At 33.5% G+C, this 14,748-nt stretch overlaps 1 protein-coding gene across 1 annotated transcript; it reads right to left on the bottom strand.

Moving 5' to 3' along the window:
* Nucleotides 1–4,668: 4,668 nt before the first annotated feature.
* LOC136221921 (importin beta-like SAD2) lies at nt 4,669–14,182 on the bottom strand. The gene is made up of 22 exons (XM_066009403.1): nt 13,872–14,182; nt 13,520–13,655; nt 13,344–13,431; nt 12,959–13,108; nt 12,004–12,166; nt 11,349–11,533; nt 11,093–11,266; nt 10,459–10,604; nt 10,250–10,373; nt 9,984–10,164; nt 9,608–9,767; nt 9,485–9,526; nt 9,130–9,248; nt 8,855–9,053; nt 8,127–8,258; nt 7,830–7,933; nt 7,515–7,694; nt 7,109–7,248; nt 6,858–6,997; nt 6,588–6,745; nt 5,620–5,746; nt 4,669–5,539 (listed from the first exon to the last, which is right to left on the bottom strand). The coding sequence occupies exons 1-22, from the start codon at nt 13,959–13,961 to the stop codon at nt 5,379–5,381; spliced, it is 3,099 nt and encodes a 1,032-aa protein (XP_065865475.1). The 5' UTR covers nt 13,962–14,182; the 3' UTR covers nt 4,669–5,378.
* Between the last annotated feature and the right edge of the window lie 566 nt (nt 14,183–14,748).

Raw genomic sequence — 14,748 nt, 5'->3', positions numbered from 1 at the left:
GAATCAAACACCCCCTTAGTGATTTGAGGAGTGACTAATACATATTATCTCCAATAATATTTCTCATATCCACTCCTTATTTATTATTTTATCATTAAAATTATTAATTACTGTTATATTTACCAATAGTGAGAGGAGAGTGACTCTTCAATATTAAATTATTAATAGAAACTGAAATAATAAGGGCACTAAGAGTGGAGAGAAACTCTCTATTAATAAAGATGATTGAAAAATTTTTAGTAATTTGAGAAGCCACTAATAATCTGTTGGAGTTGATTTTCAACTTTCTCTTCTTAAATTTTAACTTAAAAGTCAAACTAAAAGGTTGTTGAATATCGTCTTAGCATCAAAGAATATATATAATAAAATTGTATTTTGAAAAGAAATCCTAGCTACTATCTCTCAATCTCCCCAATTTCAATCTTTGAAAAGAAAAAGTGAGTTTTTTTCTAGGTTATTAGTTGTGCCAAAGTATGTCGTTAGTCTCCTGAAATTACTTAAAGTTACATAATCAATTTCTTAAATTCATCGTGGGTAATAAAATTGATTTTAGACCAATTGAAATGCTTATATTTTCAGCAAGTTCAATTGTCAATAAATTACTATAAGCAAATTCATAATCCAATATGTTATTTTAAACAAATTAAAATGACCAATAAATCATTTTAAACAAGTTTATAAGATTAATGAGACACTATACATTCAGGAAGCCAATCCACTCTTTAAGCGAACTATAAGAGGCTACTTATGTATTAAGCCTTTTTTCTGTAAGAGTTCTTTTCTTATATCACAAAGTCGGTCCCAAAATCCAAAATATGAAAATAGTTTAAGGGCTTAATGTATATATACACACCTAAACTTGGCGAGTTTTGCCTAATGGCACCCTGAACTTTTAAAATAACCTATCACACACCTATAGTTGTCTTTAAAAACCTATCGCACACCTATAGTTGACTTTAAAAACCTATTACACACCTATAGTTGGCGCATTCAGACCTCCTACACACAAAATCGTTGATTTTTCATTTTTGACGGATGAGGTGGTATACCGAACGAACTTCCGCGCTTTTCTTTTTTTTCTATAACACGCATACCATCTCGTTTGTTAAAGATGAAAGATCAACGATTTTGTGTGTAGGAGGTCCGAATGAGCCAACTATAGGTGTGTAATAGATTTTTAAAGTCAACTATAGATGTGTAATAGGTTTTTAAAGCCAACTATAGGTGTGTGATAGGTTATTTTAAAAGTTCAGGGTGCCAATAGACAAAACGTGTCAAGTTCAAGGGTGTAAATATGCATTAAGTCTAGTTTAAGAGTTTAAACTTTAAATTCAAAATCTCTCATCTCTATAAAATATAATTTTTTTTTGGATAAATTATACTCATGTCCACTGAACTTTACCTATTTAATATTGTGGCCACTGAACTTCAATTATTAACGGTATGCAGGGGAGTAGGAGAAGGGTGTACAATGAGCTCTCCCGCACAGGGTCACAAATTTAAGACGGCCCAATTTTTTTTAATTGTACAAATCTAAATAAATTATTGTTATTAATTATTATACGAAAAATTAAATGAATATTAACTTATCCAGAAAATCAGCACTCTAAAAGTCTTAAAGGACCCAATTTATTATTATTATACAATATGTAATTTAATTGGTTTTATTATATTTATTATGTTAAAAATCAAGTTAAAAGCATTTTGGTGTTTCATTTTGTAGAAACAGTATGTGAAAGTATTAATTTTTTTAATGAATAGGGCCAAATTTTTCATTTAGAATAGGGCTCCAAAAATGTTTAAGACGGTCATGACGGTATGACCAATAAACTTTACACTTTTTAACACTGGTGGCAACTCAACACCTCAAAACGACTATTGACGGTCTTAAAATAAAAAAAAAATTGAAGAGTTAATGATATTTTAAGGAACTTTAATTCTTGAAAATTTTCATTTTGAGGTCATTTAGGTGTTGTTTGGTTAGGAGAGAGAAAGTGAATTTTTAGAGAGAGAAAGCTCCAAAAAATGTAATTTTGAAAAATAAAAAATGTGGTTTCATAGTAAATGTCGTTCTGAGCAACTTTAATTCTTGAACATTTTCATTTTGAGATCATTAACGGTCATTATGAGGAGTTGGTTAAAGTTGAGTGGCCACCGGTGTTAAAAAGTGTTAAATTCAGTGGTCATACCGTTAAGAATTAAAGTTTAGTAGCCACAATGTTAAAATGGGTAAAGTTTAGTGGTCATGTGTGTAATTTACCCAATTTTTTTCTGTAAACTATAAAATGAAAATTGATGACATAATACACCCAGATGGTATGAAAACATTTAATATAGTTTGTCAATCTTTTCAATTTCCAATTAGAATATGAAATTTTAAATAATTATATTAAAAAGAAAATGAAATTATTGATGGAGCTCTTAAGATAATGAAGTAATTAATGGATGGAAGTATTAATCATATATATTTTGAAGTTTTGGACAACCCTAAAAAATGACCCTTCTCTACTTTATACATTGAAATTAAACTGATCAACATCTCTATTAAATGAAAGATTAGAGACTAATCAATAATTTAAAACTAAAAATGGTCCTCAAATAATAGGAACCACAAAATGAATGAAAGTTCATGTATTTTAAATGTGATCTTAATCGGTTCATCTACTTAAAATAATAATTTATTATGCTTAAATCATTCACTGACTTGAGCGTTGACAGAGGCAGACCGACACTATAGTTAGAAAGAGTTTTGGTCCCTCAGCCAGTCCAAAAAGATATCTTAATATGATGATAATTTATTTTTTAATTTGCGTACAATGTACTTACACTAAAGAAAAAAAAAATTTCTTTTATATTTTTCTTTTTATTTTTCTTATTCACTTGTTCTCCATCTGTAATGTCATTATTCCTTTTCAAAAATTTCAACTTTTATATTTTCATTTTGTCATTTCTTTGAGTTTCCAATTTAATTTACTTTATTTTCAATTCTACAGTTCAAGTCACATACTCCCATAATTCATTTTTCTCTCAGAGAATTCACTTCAACTATTCATATTAAATATAAAAAAAAAAAAAAAAAAAAAATTAGAGTTGAAGGGAAATATCCAAATACATGTCTTATTCTTTTCAATAATCCATATTTTGTAGCAATAAAATACTATTTTTTTTCCTCCTCCAAGATATTTTTATCTTTTTATCCCATCTAGCAATTTCATAATTATAAAATTCTAATATATTAATGTTTATGATCAATTAGATTTTAAAATTGTAGGTTTTTAATTATTAAGATTTTATATTAGATTATCAGATATTCATCTATTTGTGTATATAGAGTGATGACTCTTATTCTCACGCTTCATATTTCTATAGTAATCACAAAGTGGTTGTTTTCAGCTACAAGTATAGTGAAAAATAAGCTTCGAAATATAACATAATAATGAATTCTGAGAGAGAAATCGCTTGTATTATTAGTATAGATTTAATTATATATGATTTTCGTTACTTGAAAGAGCAATACATATGATCTCTATTTTGATATACATTAAATATAATATATTTTGATTTCTTTAATATATATGATAAATATTAAAAATTTGACATCTCGTGAGACTTTATACTGCGTCCACCCATGATATCGGAGTATCTGCACATATTAACTTGTGGTGAAATTTTTCTTTTAGTATTGTTTTCATTTTTTCACTAACATTCTTAGTTTCGTTTAAACCATTTTTGTTGCCTACTATACTATTTGAGTTTTTTTTTATGATAAACATTAAATAAATAAATAACCACCCTAAACTTGCCATATTTGGATAAAACCCAAATCGTACACCACAATTTGACATAATTGAACAATTGGAATAATAACTCATTGGCTCGCAACCTAGAAGCCCCTCCAATTGTGAGCCAATGAGTTATCAAATAAAATAATGAGTCTATCCAAATATTTGTCATTTATCTATTTGTTAAAGTAATACAATAAAAAAGTACTACAAAATACAATAAATTAATATAAAAATATTTATAAATAGAATAAAAACAAAAATCGAACTCCAAATTAGGTATGTTTTGACAAATAGGCCTATATAATTTTTCCTGGCTAAATTGTCAGCCCAAATTTGACATGTTTAATTAGTCGATTTCCTCCTTCAACTTGCCACATTTGCCAAAGTTCACTCCAAACTTGCACAATTGGAAATCTCTCAGATGTACAAGAAGGCATCTAGATATATCCCAAAAATAGTAATAAAACATACGAGCTGATAAGAGTAACTGTATTCAGATCAACAGCAGAGATTGATTAAGCTTGATGAAGATGAGCATAATAGGGGCATTTAATACAATTACAAAATAAAATTTTCCAAAACAAATACGATTAGCTCGATAAGCTAGTCCTAAATTAGTAACTTCCCAAAACAATTATGATTGCCTTATAGAATTATTCATTTAATTCTTCATCTATGTTGTCTGCAGAATCCGGTTCTTTTGGAGAAAGATGATTCTTTCTCAATACAGAACCGGACGTGAGAATTCCAGCTCCTTGCGAATAAAATGATGGAAAAACAAGATACATGTCTCATTAACTTTCTGTTCTTGTTTCCAATGATGCACCACTCGAGGAAAAACAAAGGTGAGAAGACATGGTCAGCAAGTGCAAGTGCAAGTGTGTATGTAAATTCAGACAAACAAAAAACAAGGGGCTTTTATTATACAAACCAATTTTCCCCTCTTCTTGATTATCCCAAATCATATAAAGAATATTTGATGTTTTACAATCCGCGGCAAGCTACCTCCTATCTCGGGAGCCCTCGCAGTACCATCGCCCGTTCGTAGACTATACTCGTTACAAAATTTATAAATAAAAAAAGAATATTTGCTACCCTCGACCAAAAATTATCATTACAACTACCAACCACCCCAAATGGTTTTCCAATTTCATCCATTTGAAATTGCCAGACCACAGAAAGCAGCTAGAAGCCCCTCCGATTCCTCACAAACACTAAAAAAGACTGATTTCCATGGGATCGCTAGCCACTACCCAAGGTGGCTACAGCATAGAGTGGCGACTCAAACAACAGGAGACCAAAATGGCAACACAAACACAATGAGAAAATCTTTCTTCTGACATAGAAGAAGCTACCAGCATCACCAAATAATTAACCTCTCCAGACTAAGATATAGAGTTTCAGCAAGTTCACTAATCCAACAATCGGTTGAGTGAACAGGAAATTGGATATGCAATGAAAACTCTCCAGGGGCTACTGACCTCCATGATGGTTGGAACAACGAAATGCTTCAGCAGAAATGGCTATGACTCTCAATCTCTCTAAGACATGACAGCAACGCAAACATAAGCCAAACTACATCGGAGGGTTAAGTTAGGACACAGCAGCAGCAGATGCCCTTTCCATTCTTTCCTTTTCGATCTCCACTCTCCTCAGTTCTGCATGCTGAGCAACCCCATTTGCAAGCGCTTGGTGATGGAAGTCCAGTGTCTGAGTAAGACTCAGAAATCTCACTGGATCCGATGCTTGCATACCTGGATTGGAAGTAGGAAATAATAATGACTAGTACAATTTCGATGTAAAATATAATGTGTATAGAGAAATAATAATTTACCTTTTATAGTATCCACAAAGAAAATGAAAGGGTCCACCTCATCAATTGGTGATTGCAGCTCTTCATCATCACTGTAGTCGTCATCTGAATCCTCATCATCCTCATCATGCGGACGAAAAGACTTTGCCTGTGATATCCACATCAGCAGGTGATAAACAAAAAAGAAGTGATTTAAGGTAGTAGTTTGAAAAAGGGATTCTGAAAACGAGAACTAAAAAATTCCATGGACTGGAACAAAATGCAAGTCTCGTGACCAAGGCCAAAGTATCCATGGATGCCAAAGAACTTAGATTCTATGAGATCCCTAAAAATTCCCTACCATCCCTCCACTTATAACTAAGCATTGAACTGTCCCTAGACTTCAACTATCGACCTAGAATCAGATAATAAGATTCATTTTAACATAACATTTTGCATGCTTCCAGTTTGGGTTCAGACTGCTTCTTGAATTATAACAAGCATGTGATTGTAGGGTTTATAGCAATTGTTGATATCATAAATGTTTAGACAGTTTATTTAGATCCTTTAAGATAAACGAAATGACATAAGTAGAGAAAGTTGGCTCCTTCAATCTCTCTTTTACTCCAAATCCATACAGGATCAGAGTACTGAAGACATGAATTGCATTGAAGTAAACTTCAATAAGCCAAAATTTCTATATACCACAGAAAATTATGGGTATTCTCAACTCAAATGCTAGTTTTTGGAATATGGCAGAATACATGCTAAGTTTTGATATTTTATTTATCTCATTTTTAACTAGTGTTTAACCTAACGAATAGCAGTACCAAACCTGAACTTCCACTATATCCAACCTCTGCAACTAGTGAATATTGTGTAAAAATAAGCTATAGGGAACACAGGAAAGAGGTAATGCATTAAAAGGCAATGAAAAATTGGAGTGCTAACACGCTGCCAAGGACTAAAATATTTAGTCATGAAAAAGTGGACCAATTAGAAGTACACACCTGTGCAGCTAACTTCTGCAGCCTAATGCTGTCAGCCTCATCCCCATCCTCAGCATCAACTCCCATGTCCTTGTCAGACCCCTCGGCATCATCTTCATCATCAGTCTGGAACCCATCCATATCATCATCATCTTCAGCTTCTTCTTCCTTTGCAGCTTCTGTATCCACACACAGGATAGCCATAACTAGATGTACACTGAAGAAACAGCAAAAGGGAGGCAAAACAAGGGGCAAAGAGAGAAGGAAAGAATATAAAAGTGAGAGAGAAACCTGCAACTTGATCCTTGTAAGCAATTAAAAGGTCAAGTGTGGCCCTGAAAACACGATCCAAAGCCTCTCCTGGTAATTGATTTGCAGGAAGTGCAAGAAGTGATGTCAACCCCAAGCAACAAACCTTCTTGTCATGCTCCCTGAGAATTTTTTCAGGTGATGTATCAAAACCAACGAAAGAAAACATTGTTTCCACCATAATTATCAAATTCTGACCAGAAAGGACAAAAATGAAGCACATGATATGGTACCTTTTAAAATTGACCCGTACGCCACTCTTTTTCACTTGTTGCAACATTTGGAACCAAAGGTTAAAAATTTCAGTAGCAACGCCAAGCTTTTGCAGTACACTTAATGTCAAAGAAGCGTTATAGTAAAGAGCATCAGCAATCTGCAACACATATAGACCACATTTCATTAAAAGAACTATCAATTAAATCTCAAACATATCATTATATATATTAGGAGTTATGACACTTATACCTAGAATTGAGACCATGTTACCATAAAATAAAACAAGATAGATTACTCTGCTTCAACGAACTTGGAAGAGTGATGGAGGAAAAATGCAATTACATTTAAAAATACAAATTTTATAAATACAGCATAAAAATGAACTCAAGAAGGGAAGCACGAGAGCCAACATATTGTCCTTACCACTTGCATAAGAAGGCATTTCAAGTATGCTTTTTCTGCTCGATGCAACCGCTCAACAGTAACTCTAAGATATGGCTCAATCCACTGATCCACCTGGCCCCTGCAGTTCTGGAAAACCACTTCAATCAGCTTTGGTGCAGGCTCAATATCATTGTCCTCCAAATTTCTATCTGTCATTATCTGCAAAGAAGAAAAGGCATAGACCATATTAGCCTGAGGCAGAACAAACATGTAAAAGTAATCTCATTGAAGCCACACAAAACAGCCAAGACAAGACTCTGCATAATTCAAACAAACAATGAAGACATTACTCACAGATGAAATCATCTTCCAAAGGCTTTGTTGGTAATCTGGATCCTTGCTAGCAAGGAAATGGGCAGTTCCCCTTGATATATAGTTATCTAAAGGAACCAAAATATCTGCATCAAATATGAATATCATGAGCACAACGGATTTGGAAAGTTCAAAATTGCCAGGTTTACCAGTCAAAAAAAAGGTAAAAACAGAAAACACATTTTGTTTTCATCAAGGGGCGCAAAGTAACAATTACAAGCAGGACAAATAACATCTTGAACAGCAAAAAAAAAAATCTATAAATGAACTAATACATACTTGTGAAGAAATCAATAGCCCAATCTGCCAGTGCTTCCATCATTAGAGGCCAAAGACTCCACATTTCCAGAGATATTGTTGGAGAGAAAAAAGTCATGTATGAGACAATTTCCAATACTTCTTCAAACACCTCTGCAGAAGTAGAATAACAAGGAAATAAATAACCATATCGTTTGACTATCTATATGACTAATCAAATCAGGAATATCTAGTATAAAGATTCCAAAGCCCAAACCAATTGACACTTAATAAATAATCAAGATCTAGCTGCATTAAGAGCGAAACACAACCAATCATCTTGTAAGGGGACCAAATAGATCTGAAATGGCATGAATGCATATGTAACAGAATGATCCATAATTCCAAAGCCTTGTACATTCCACATGTACATTGCTAAATTATGTTATCAGCTACTACTACAAAATAATTCTAGTCCTCAAAGGCCGTAACCTTCTCCTGAGAAGCCATCCAAAGATTCTAAACTGGTGTAGCAAAAGGGGGAAAACTTTAGACCTGCAAAACCAAACTACAAAATGATTCTTTGGGATCCCACTTGTGGTACCCCACACCAAGAACAGCCACAAAATTCTGATAGCCACCGCAATAACAAGAATGCTTACTAGTCACAGTCATCCTAACAAGCAGAAGTTATATCCAAAGGCACATATACTCAACAAGAGAGCAAAAGCAGATAATAAGAAGCAATGTCTAATTGAAAAAATACCCACCTTGACCATCAGTTGTCAACATTCTACGCATTATAGGAAGCAAAGTTGGCTCAATCTGGACAAAAAGGTGTGGAAGCCTACTAACTGATTCAAGAATTGTGCTTATAGCACGTAAACATCCAACTGCTGCCAAAGCACCAGGATCGTCAACTTCATCATCAGCCTCAGCAGTATTCATGCACCTCCAAAATGCAGCAGCCTGAAAGTAATGAGCCATTAAGACCTGGGAAGAAAATAACTCCAGTACAAATATCCACAAGATGAATACACATTACCAAATTCTGGCATAATCCAAGAGCATAGGGTGCCATCTCCTCACCAAATTTGTCCACTATAGTCTCTAGAGTAAAGACCAGGTCCTCATTCTCAACCTCATTCATTAATTTGAAGAACTCTGGAGAAGAGAAAGGAAAAAGTAAAATTTTGATATATATTTACCAAACCTCACATTATATAATTGCTCTGTTTCATTAGTTTTGTAGACCTAAATGACATGGTGAAAAGTATACAATGCAATGACATAAATCAAACAAGAAAATTACAAGCTTTCTGAAGTTCATAATTGGTAAACACAAATGCCATGAAAAGAAGGATTGTTATTCCATAACAAGGTAATCCAAAAAGACATACCATCTAGTAGTTGAGGAAGAATAGGACGGATTTCATTTAAATCTGCACGACAGATAGTTCCACTTAGAGAAAAATAAATAATCAGAGAGTCTGTGTCCAACATCAAGAAACCCAGCTACATACCCTTGCAAGCTTCAACAAAGCTTCGTAGTGCAAAAACTGAATCAACACGAACAGGAAGCTCTGGATCACGCAATCCAGAAACAACACTATGCAAGGCTTTAAGAAAATTGTTCTGATCTGAGAAATTAATGTGGGCATACTGCCCTGCAACCCATGCCGCCTGACAAACACAAGAACTAGATTAATATGTCAATACATTAATGGTGAGTAAGTTTGTACTCATAAGAGAAAATCATAAGAGGGGGAAATTGGCCATGTAACCTTTACAAATCCACAAACCAACAAAGTAAAACAAGAAAGTGGGTATACAATTAAAAATAATCTTAAAGCAGAATAGTCATACAAGAAGGAAAAAGTATATAAGAGGGCAACATACCTTTGCTCTAAGATGACCTACAGGACTGCTAAATTCGGGGAAGACATGTTGCACCAACATGCGCTCCAATTCAGATTTGTAAGGCTCAGTTTGTTTCAATTTATCACAAAGTGCTCCAATAGCAAGCAGGGCACCATCTTTTTGGCAATAGGGTTTGTATTCCACTGGTGCTGCATCATATCTACATCCGTGGAAAAGCAAAACAGCACCTTGTAAGCATTATTTACATTTAGAGTTCCTTTTTATACCCTGAGTCGTAAGATTACCTTTTGAAAACTTCCACAATGAATTGAATGAACTTTTGAAGATTCTCTTTTCCACGTTTCCTAACCAATTCACTAACAAAATCCATCGAAGCAGTCCTTGGACTATACAAATCCTCGATGATATCTGCAGCAAGGTAAATTATGCAAAAAAAAAATTAGCCTAGCAAATTCTATATCATTCTAGGAAACAATCCAGATGCGAAACTTACCATAACCCTTCCTAACATATTCATGAGGATCTTCATCCCATAGCTTTTGATCATTTTCACCAAAGCACATAAGAGGAAAAACTATCTCAAAAAGAAGAACATCAAGCCGTGGTTGCAAGAGATTATACATGCTATTTTTTGAGATACTGCATATAATGAAAATTAGCATTACAAAAATATCTTTAGAAACAAAGAGTAGTAAAAATTGTAAAGCTTCCCAAAAGATTAATTTTCAACATACATGCAAAGAGCACCAGAGTACGGATCATATAAATATGACTAACAAAGAACAGATTCATTATTTCTTTTCTTGCATTTGCTCACTAAAGTTGCATAAGGTTTACTGCATACACTTGTATTCTTTATCCAAAATTGAAATAGAACAGTCACAAGAACAGTTAAGGAAGAAGGCGTAAAGAATACGGCACGAGCAATATTTCTGACTATTTCATGCCCAAATGTCTTAATGCCCTAAGACCTATAAAAATACAATGTAGGTCCTTTCACAACATACTAATCAGAACATGGTATTCTATAATGATCCATACAGGTCCAATGTATAATAAAATAAGAAAACATAATTGAACAGTAGGAGGAAAAGATAACAAGGATTCAGTATGTAAATAATTCCAACCTGTTGCTCAAATATTGAAGAATTAGGTTGGTGACTCTGTCCGGTAAATATTTACCCATCCGTACCACATTCAACAAATTTAAGTGGCACTCCAAGATTTTTCCAGCATAATTCTTCTGAAACATTTGAGCAAAAGCTCTGTTCTCTTGGTTTTGAAGTTTCAAATCTCCAAACCTGTATGTTTCCAATTGATGTTAGAAACAAGGTACTGTATATCTTTTAATTATTTTGAAGTTATTCTTAAGCTGAAAAGTACCTAGTGTATAGCCTGTTCAAAATATGAACAGTCCATTTCTTCACTTTCCACCAACCCCATGACTTCCTGAGCTCAGGGTCAACAGGTTGCCCCTCGTTAGGGACAGGCCTCTCCAAAACATTCAAGAAAAGAACCATCCATGCATTGAAGATATTAGGATCAAATAGCTGCTTTGGAATCTCCAACTGAAAATAAATGACAATGAATAGAAAACTAATCATCCTGAGGTGACAAAAGAAAGACAATAGTACTCACTCATAGTAATGGTTAAATAAGAAATATGCACTTGAAAAGTTTAGATATGTCTTAAAAATGACTTGAGAAGTTAATTCTTTGTTGACAATATCCCTACATTCCTTGTGCAGGAGAGCTCATGCCACAACTCATGTGAAGAAACTTGATTTTATATCTAAAGCGCAGATATATATATATATATATATATATATATATATATATATATCTAACAATGTATAATAAATGGGAAAATGATAATTATCCACACACAAATGTCAAAACAACTTTTTCTGGCGTTTCCCTTGCATCACATGTTTTAGAGCTCTAAATCAGTTGCATGATAATGCACTGTAAAGTTTCCATCAAATAAAATATGTTCCAACAATCATTTAACAATTCTGCTATGGGTTATCAAACTTACATATATAGAGGACCAGAATATTTTGCAAATAAGCTTGATCAAATCTGATATGTATAATGCTGGATTTGGCATCTGGACAAGCTTGTTGAAAATGCTTAGAAGATGTGGGAATGTCTCCTCAACAATGCGATAAACAGGTGTCCTTTCCTCGTCTGATTTGAATCTGAAATGATAGGAAATAAAGTATAAGAGGTCAAAATACAGAAACACAGTTCAATATCTTTAACTGATTACAATTGACAACATATAATGCTAATCGAATCGAAACAAATTTATTGTGCGGAATTCCACAAAACAGGGCAATAGTCTTAAGCTCTTGCAAACACATTCCCACATAACACATTCAGTAAATGGAAATATAGCACAAACAGGATCTATTAGACTTATTCTTCCACACAATCAGGCAATAGTTTGATTCCTTAGTAATCCTAGTACCGAGTAACAATTAAGTAGGTCCAACCAGTAAAAGGCAAGAACAAATTCTAGACCTTAAAATGCAAAGCTAAATTAGGAAAAAACAATAGACACCAATAACAAAGAAAATTAACATCCCGTATTTACTGTACCTATTATGCATAAGGAACAAATTCCAAATATAAATTCTACCAAAAACCTCATACTTCATTCATTCATTTACTGATGGAGTTTTTGGTTTTTTATAAATACTTCAAAGAGAACTCACACAAAAACTCTGCTAGTATGTGTGCCAAAATATGATTACAGCCAGCATGGTGTCTACATTGTAAAACTTCTATACTCAGTGCCAAAAGAATCATACAAGATGCATTTATTTTCCTTTTGCTACAAGCAGTAGGAAAGGGCTATAATTGTGATTGGAAGCTTAATGATTAAGCAATGAGAAAAAGGCAGCAGATCTAGAGAAGCCGGGAACATTATGACTGACACGATCTTCAGAGTGAACAAATTAAAGTAACAGCCATAAGCATATCCTTACTCGTATTTTCTAGAAAGAATGCGCAACACGAACAAAGCCCCATAAACTTGCTGATCTTGTAAATTACATTTGATCCATTCCAGAAGACGTGGCCACTGCTCCGGGTAATCAGCATGGATAATTGTCTTTAGGCACTCACCTAACTGCACCCTGTAGATCATGTCATGTGACATTAGAGAACACAACCAAAGTCAACTCATGAATGTTTGAACCTCAAGACATGTTTTCACAAGCATAAACTAGTATGGGAAATAAATCAAAGCAACAAAAAGAAACTGAAAAATGGAAAGGCTGCTCACAGTAACATAAATAGTAAAGAGAGCGAAAATTATCAACAAAGTTTCAAAGGAATTCAATGGAACAGTAGAAATTTAAAAAATAATACCTTAACAAAGGAGGAACCTGCTCAAGGAATACAAGGATGTTATCCCTTACCATGGCTTTATCACTTTCCAATATCTTTGATTGCTCATCTACATCAAATGACAATAATATAAAATTATCAGCTTCATGCAATAAACATCTTGTTGTTTCAATCTAATTAAAAAATTACAAGCATACCAGGGTCATGAGGTGCCCAATTCTTTGCAATGAAGTTCTTGAAATGAATACTAGCAACCTGCCGTACTGCTATGTCACAATTATTATCCACGATGATGTGTAACATCCTCACCAGATGCTGAGGTGTGTATTGACACTGCAAAAAGACGGAATTTTTAGCTGTGACAAACTCAATCCGATCACACACCAAACAATGAAAAGAGAAAAGAAGAATAGTAGGAATTCTCTCCATAATACACATGATAGTCATCAATAAAGAAAAATTCTAATCAAGTAAATAAAATCATCCACTTCTAACTATCAACTAAAACTCAATCAGCAATCAAGTAAAAGGACAAGTATAATAACAAACCTGATTGAGGCTATGCTCAGCGGCTTTGAGTTCATCGGGATTGGGGCTGAGAGCAGCTCGGAGAGTGAGAACGAGAGAAGGGAGATCCATCTGTGGAATTGGTATATACGTAATCAGCTAAAATTGAGCAATCGAGAGTGATATTGATGCTACTAAACCCTAGGTCGAGTTCAAACTGCAGTAGAATGGCGTCTACTAGGGTTTAGAGAGAGAAAGCATGAAGATGAAGGAGATGGAGAGAGTGGAGGTTGCGGAGAGAGACAGGTAAAGGGTGGAAGAGGAGAGTATTTAAATCATTAGGGTTTACGGTTGTTTAACTACAAACATAACAAATACATTGTCGTTACTCGCTTTTACTACTCTTGTTGAGTTGACTCGGTGCCCGACTCGTGGGAGAAGTCTCTCTCCAGGAGAATTGGGTCTGTTTGGGAACGTGGATCATAAAGACATTAAATGGTGTAAAGGTGATGCTCTTTATAACTATATAAGAGAAAGAGGAAATTACACCAATAATATTAGATATATTTTAAAATTAATGTTGGTTTTTTTTTTTTTTTTTTTGCTTTTTATCAATTTTTTACTTTCTATTAATCAAAATATTAAAAGTCAATATTTATTCTATTTAATAAATGTTCGTTTTCTTATATTTATAAATTAATGGAAGTTTTAATCAGTTTTATAAAAAAAATTATTATATTTAAGGAAATATCTAATAACTGATAAGTATGAATTTGTTTTTAATATCAGATGAGTTATGTCTCATGTTTCCATTTTGTGGGTAAACGTAATATGTTTTTTGTTGTTCGATTGTGAGTTATATTTTTTCTTTCCATTTTTGTAAGTAACTGGTTTACATTTTTTTAGGAAAATTTATTAT

Source organism: Euphorbia lathyris, chromosome 3 (assembly GCF_963576675.1).
Source record: "Euphorbia lathyris chromosome 3, ddEupLath1.1, whole genome shotgun sequence".
NCBI lineage: Eukaryota > Viridiplantae > Streptophyta > Magnoliopsida > Malpighiales > Euphorbiaceae > Euphorbia > Euphorbia lathyris.
This window is presented reverse-complemented; position numbering and strand designations above follow the sequence as displayed.

What these genes read in the sequence shown, in the direction of transcription:
- LOC136221921 (XM_066009403.1), bottom strand. Translation starts at nt 13,961, where the DNA reads ATGGATCTCCCTTCTCTCGTTCTCACTCTCCGAGCTGCTCTCAGCCCC. An exon ending in ATTCTTTCTAGAAAATACGA is followed by an intron (nt 12,167 to 12,958) that starts GTAAGGATATGC and finishes CTATCATTTCAG; the next exon opens with ATTCAAATCAGACGAGGAAA. An exon ending in CTTTGTTGAAGCTTGCAAGG is followed by an intron (nt 9,527 to 9,607) that starts GTATGTAGCTGG and finishes TCTGTCGTGCAG; the next exon opens with ATTTAAATGAAATCCGTCCT.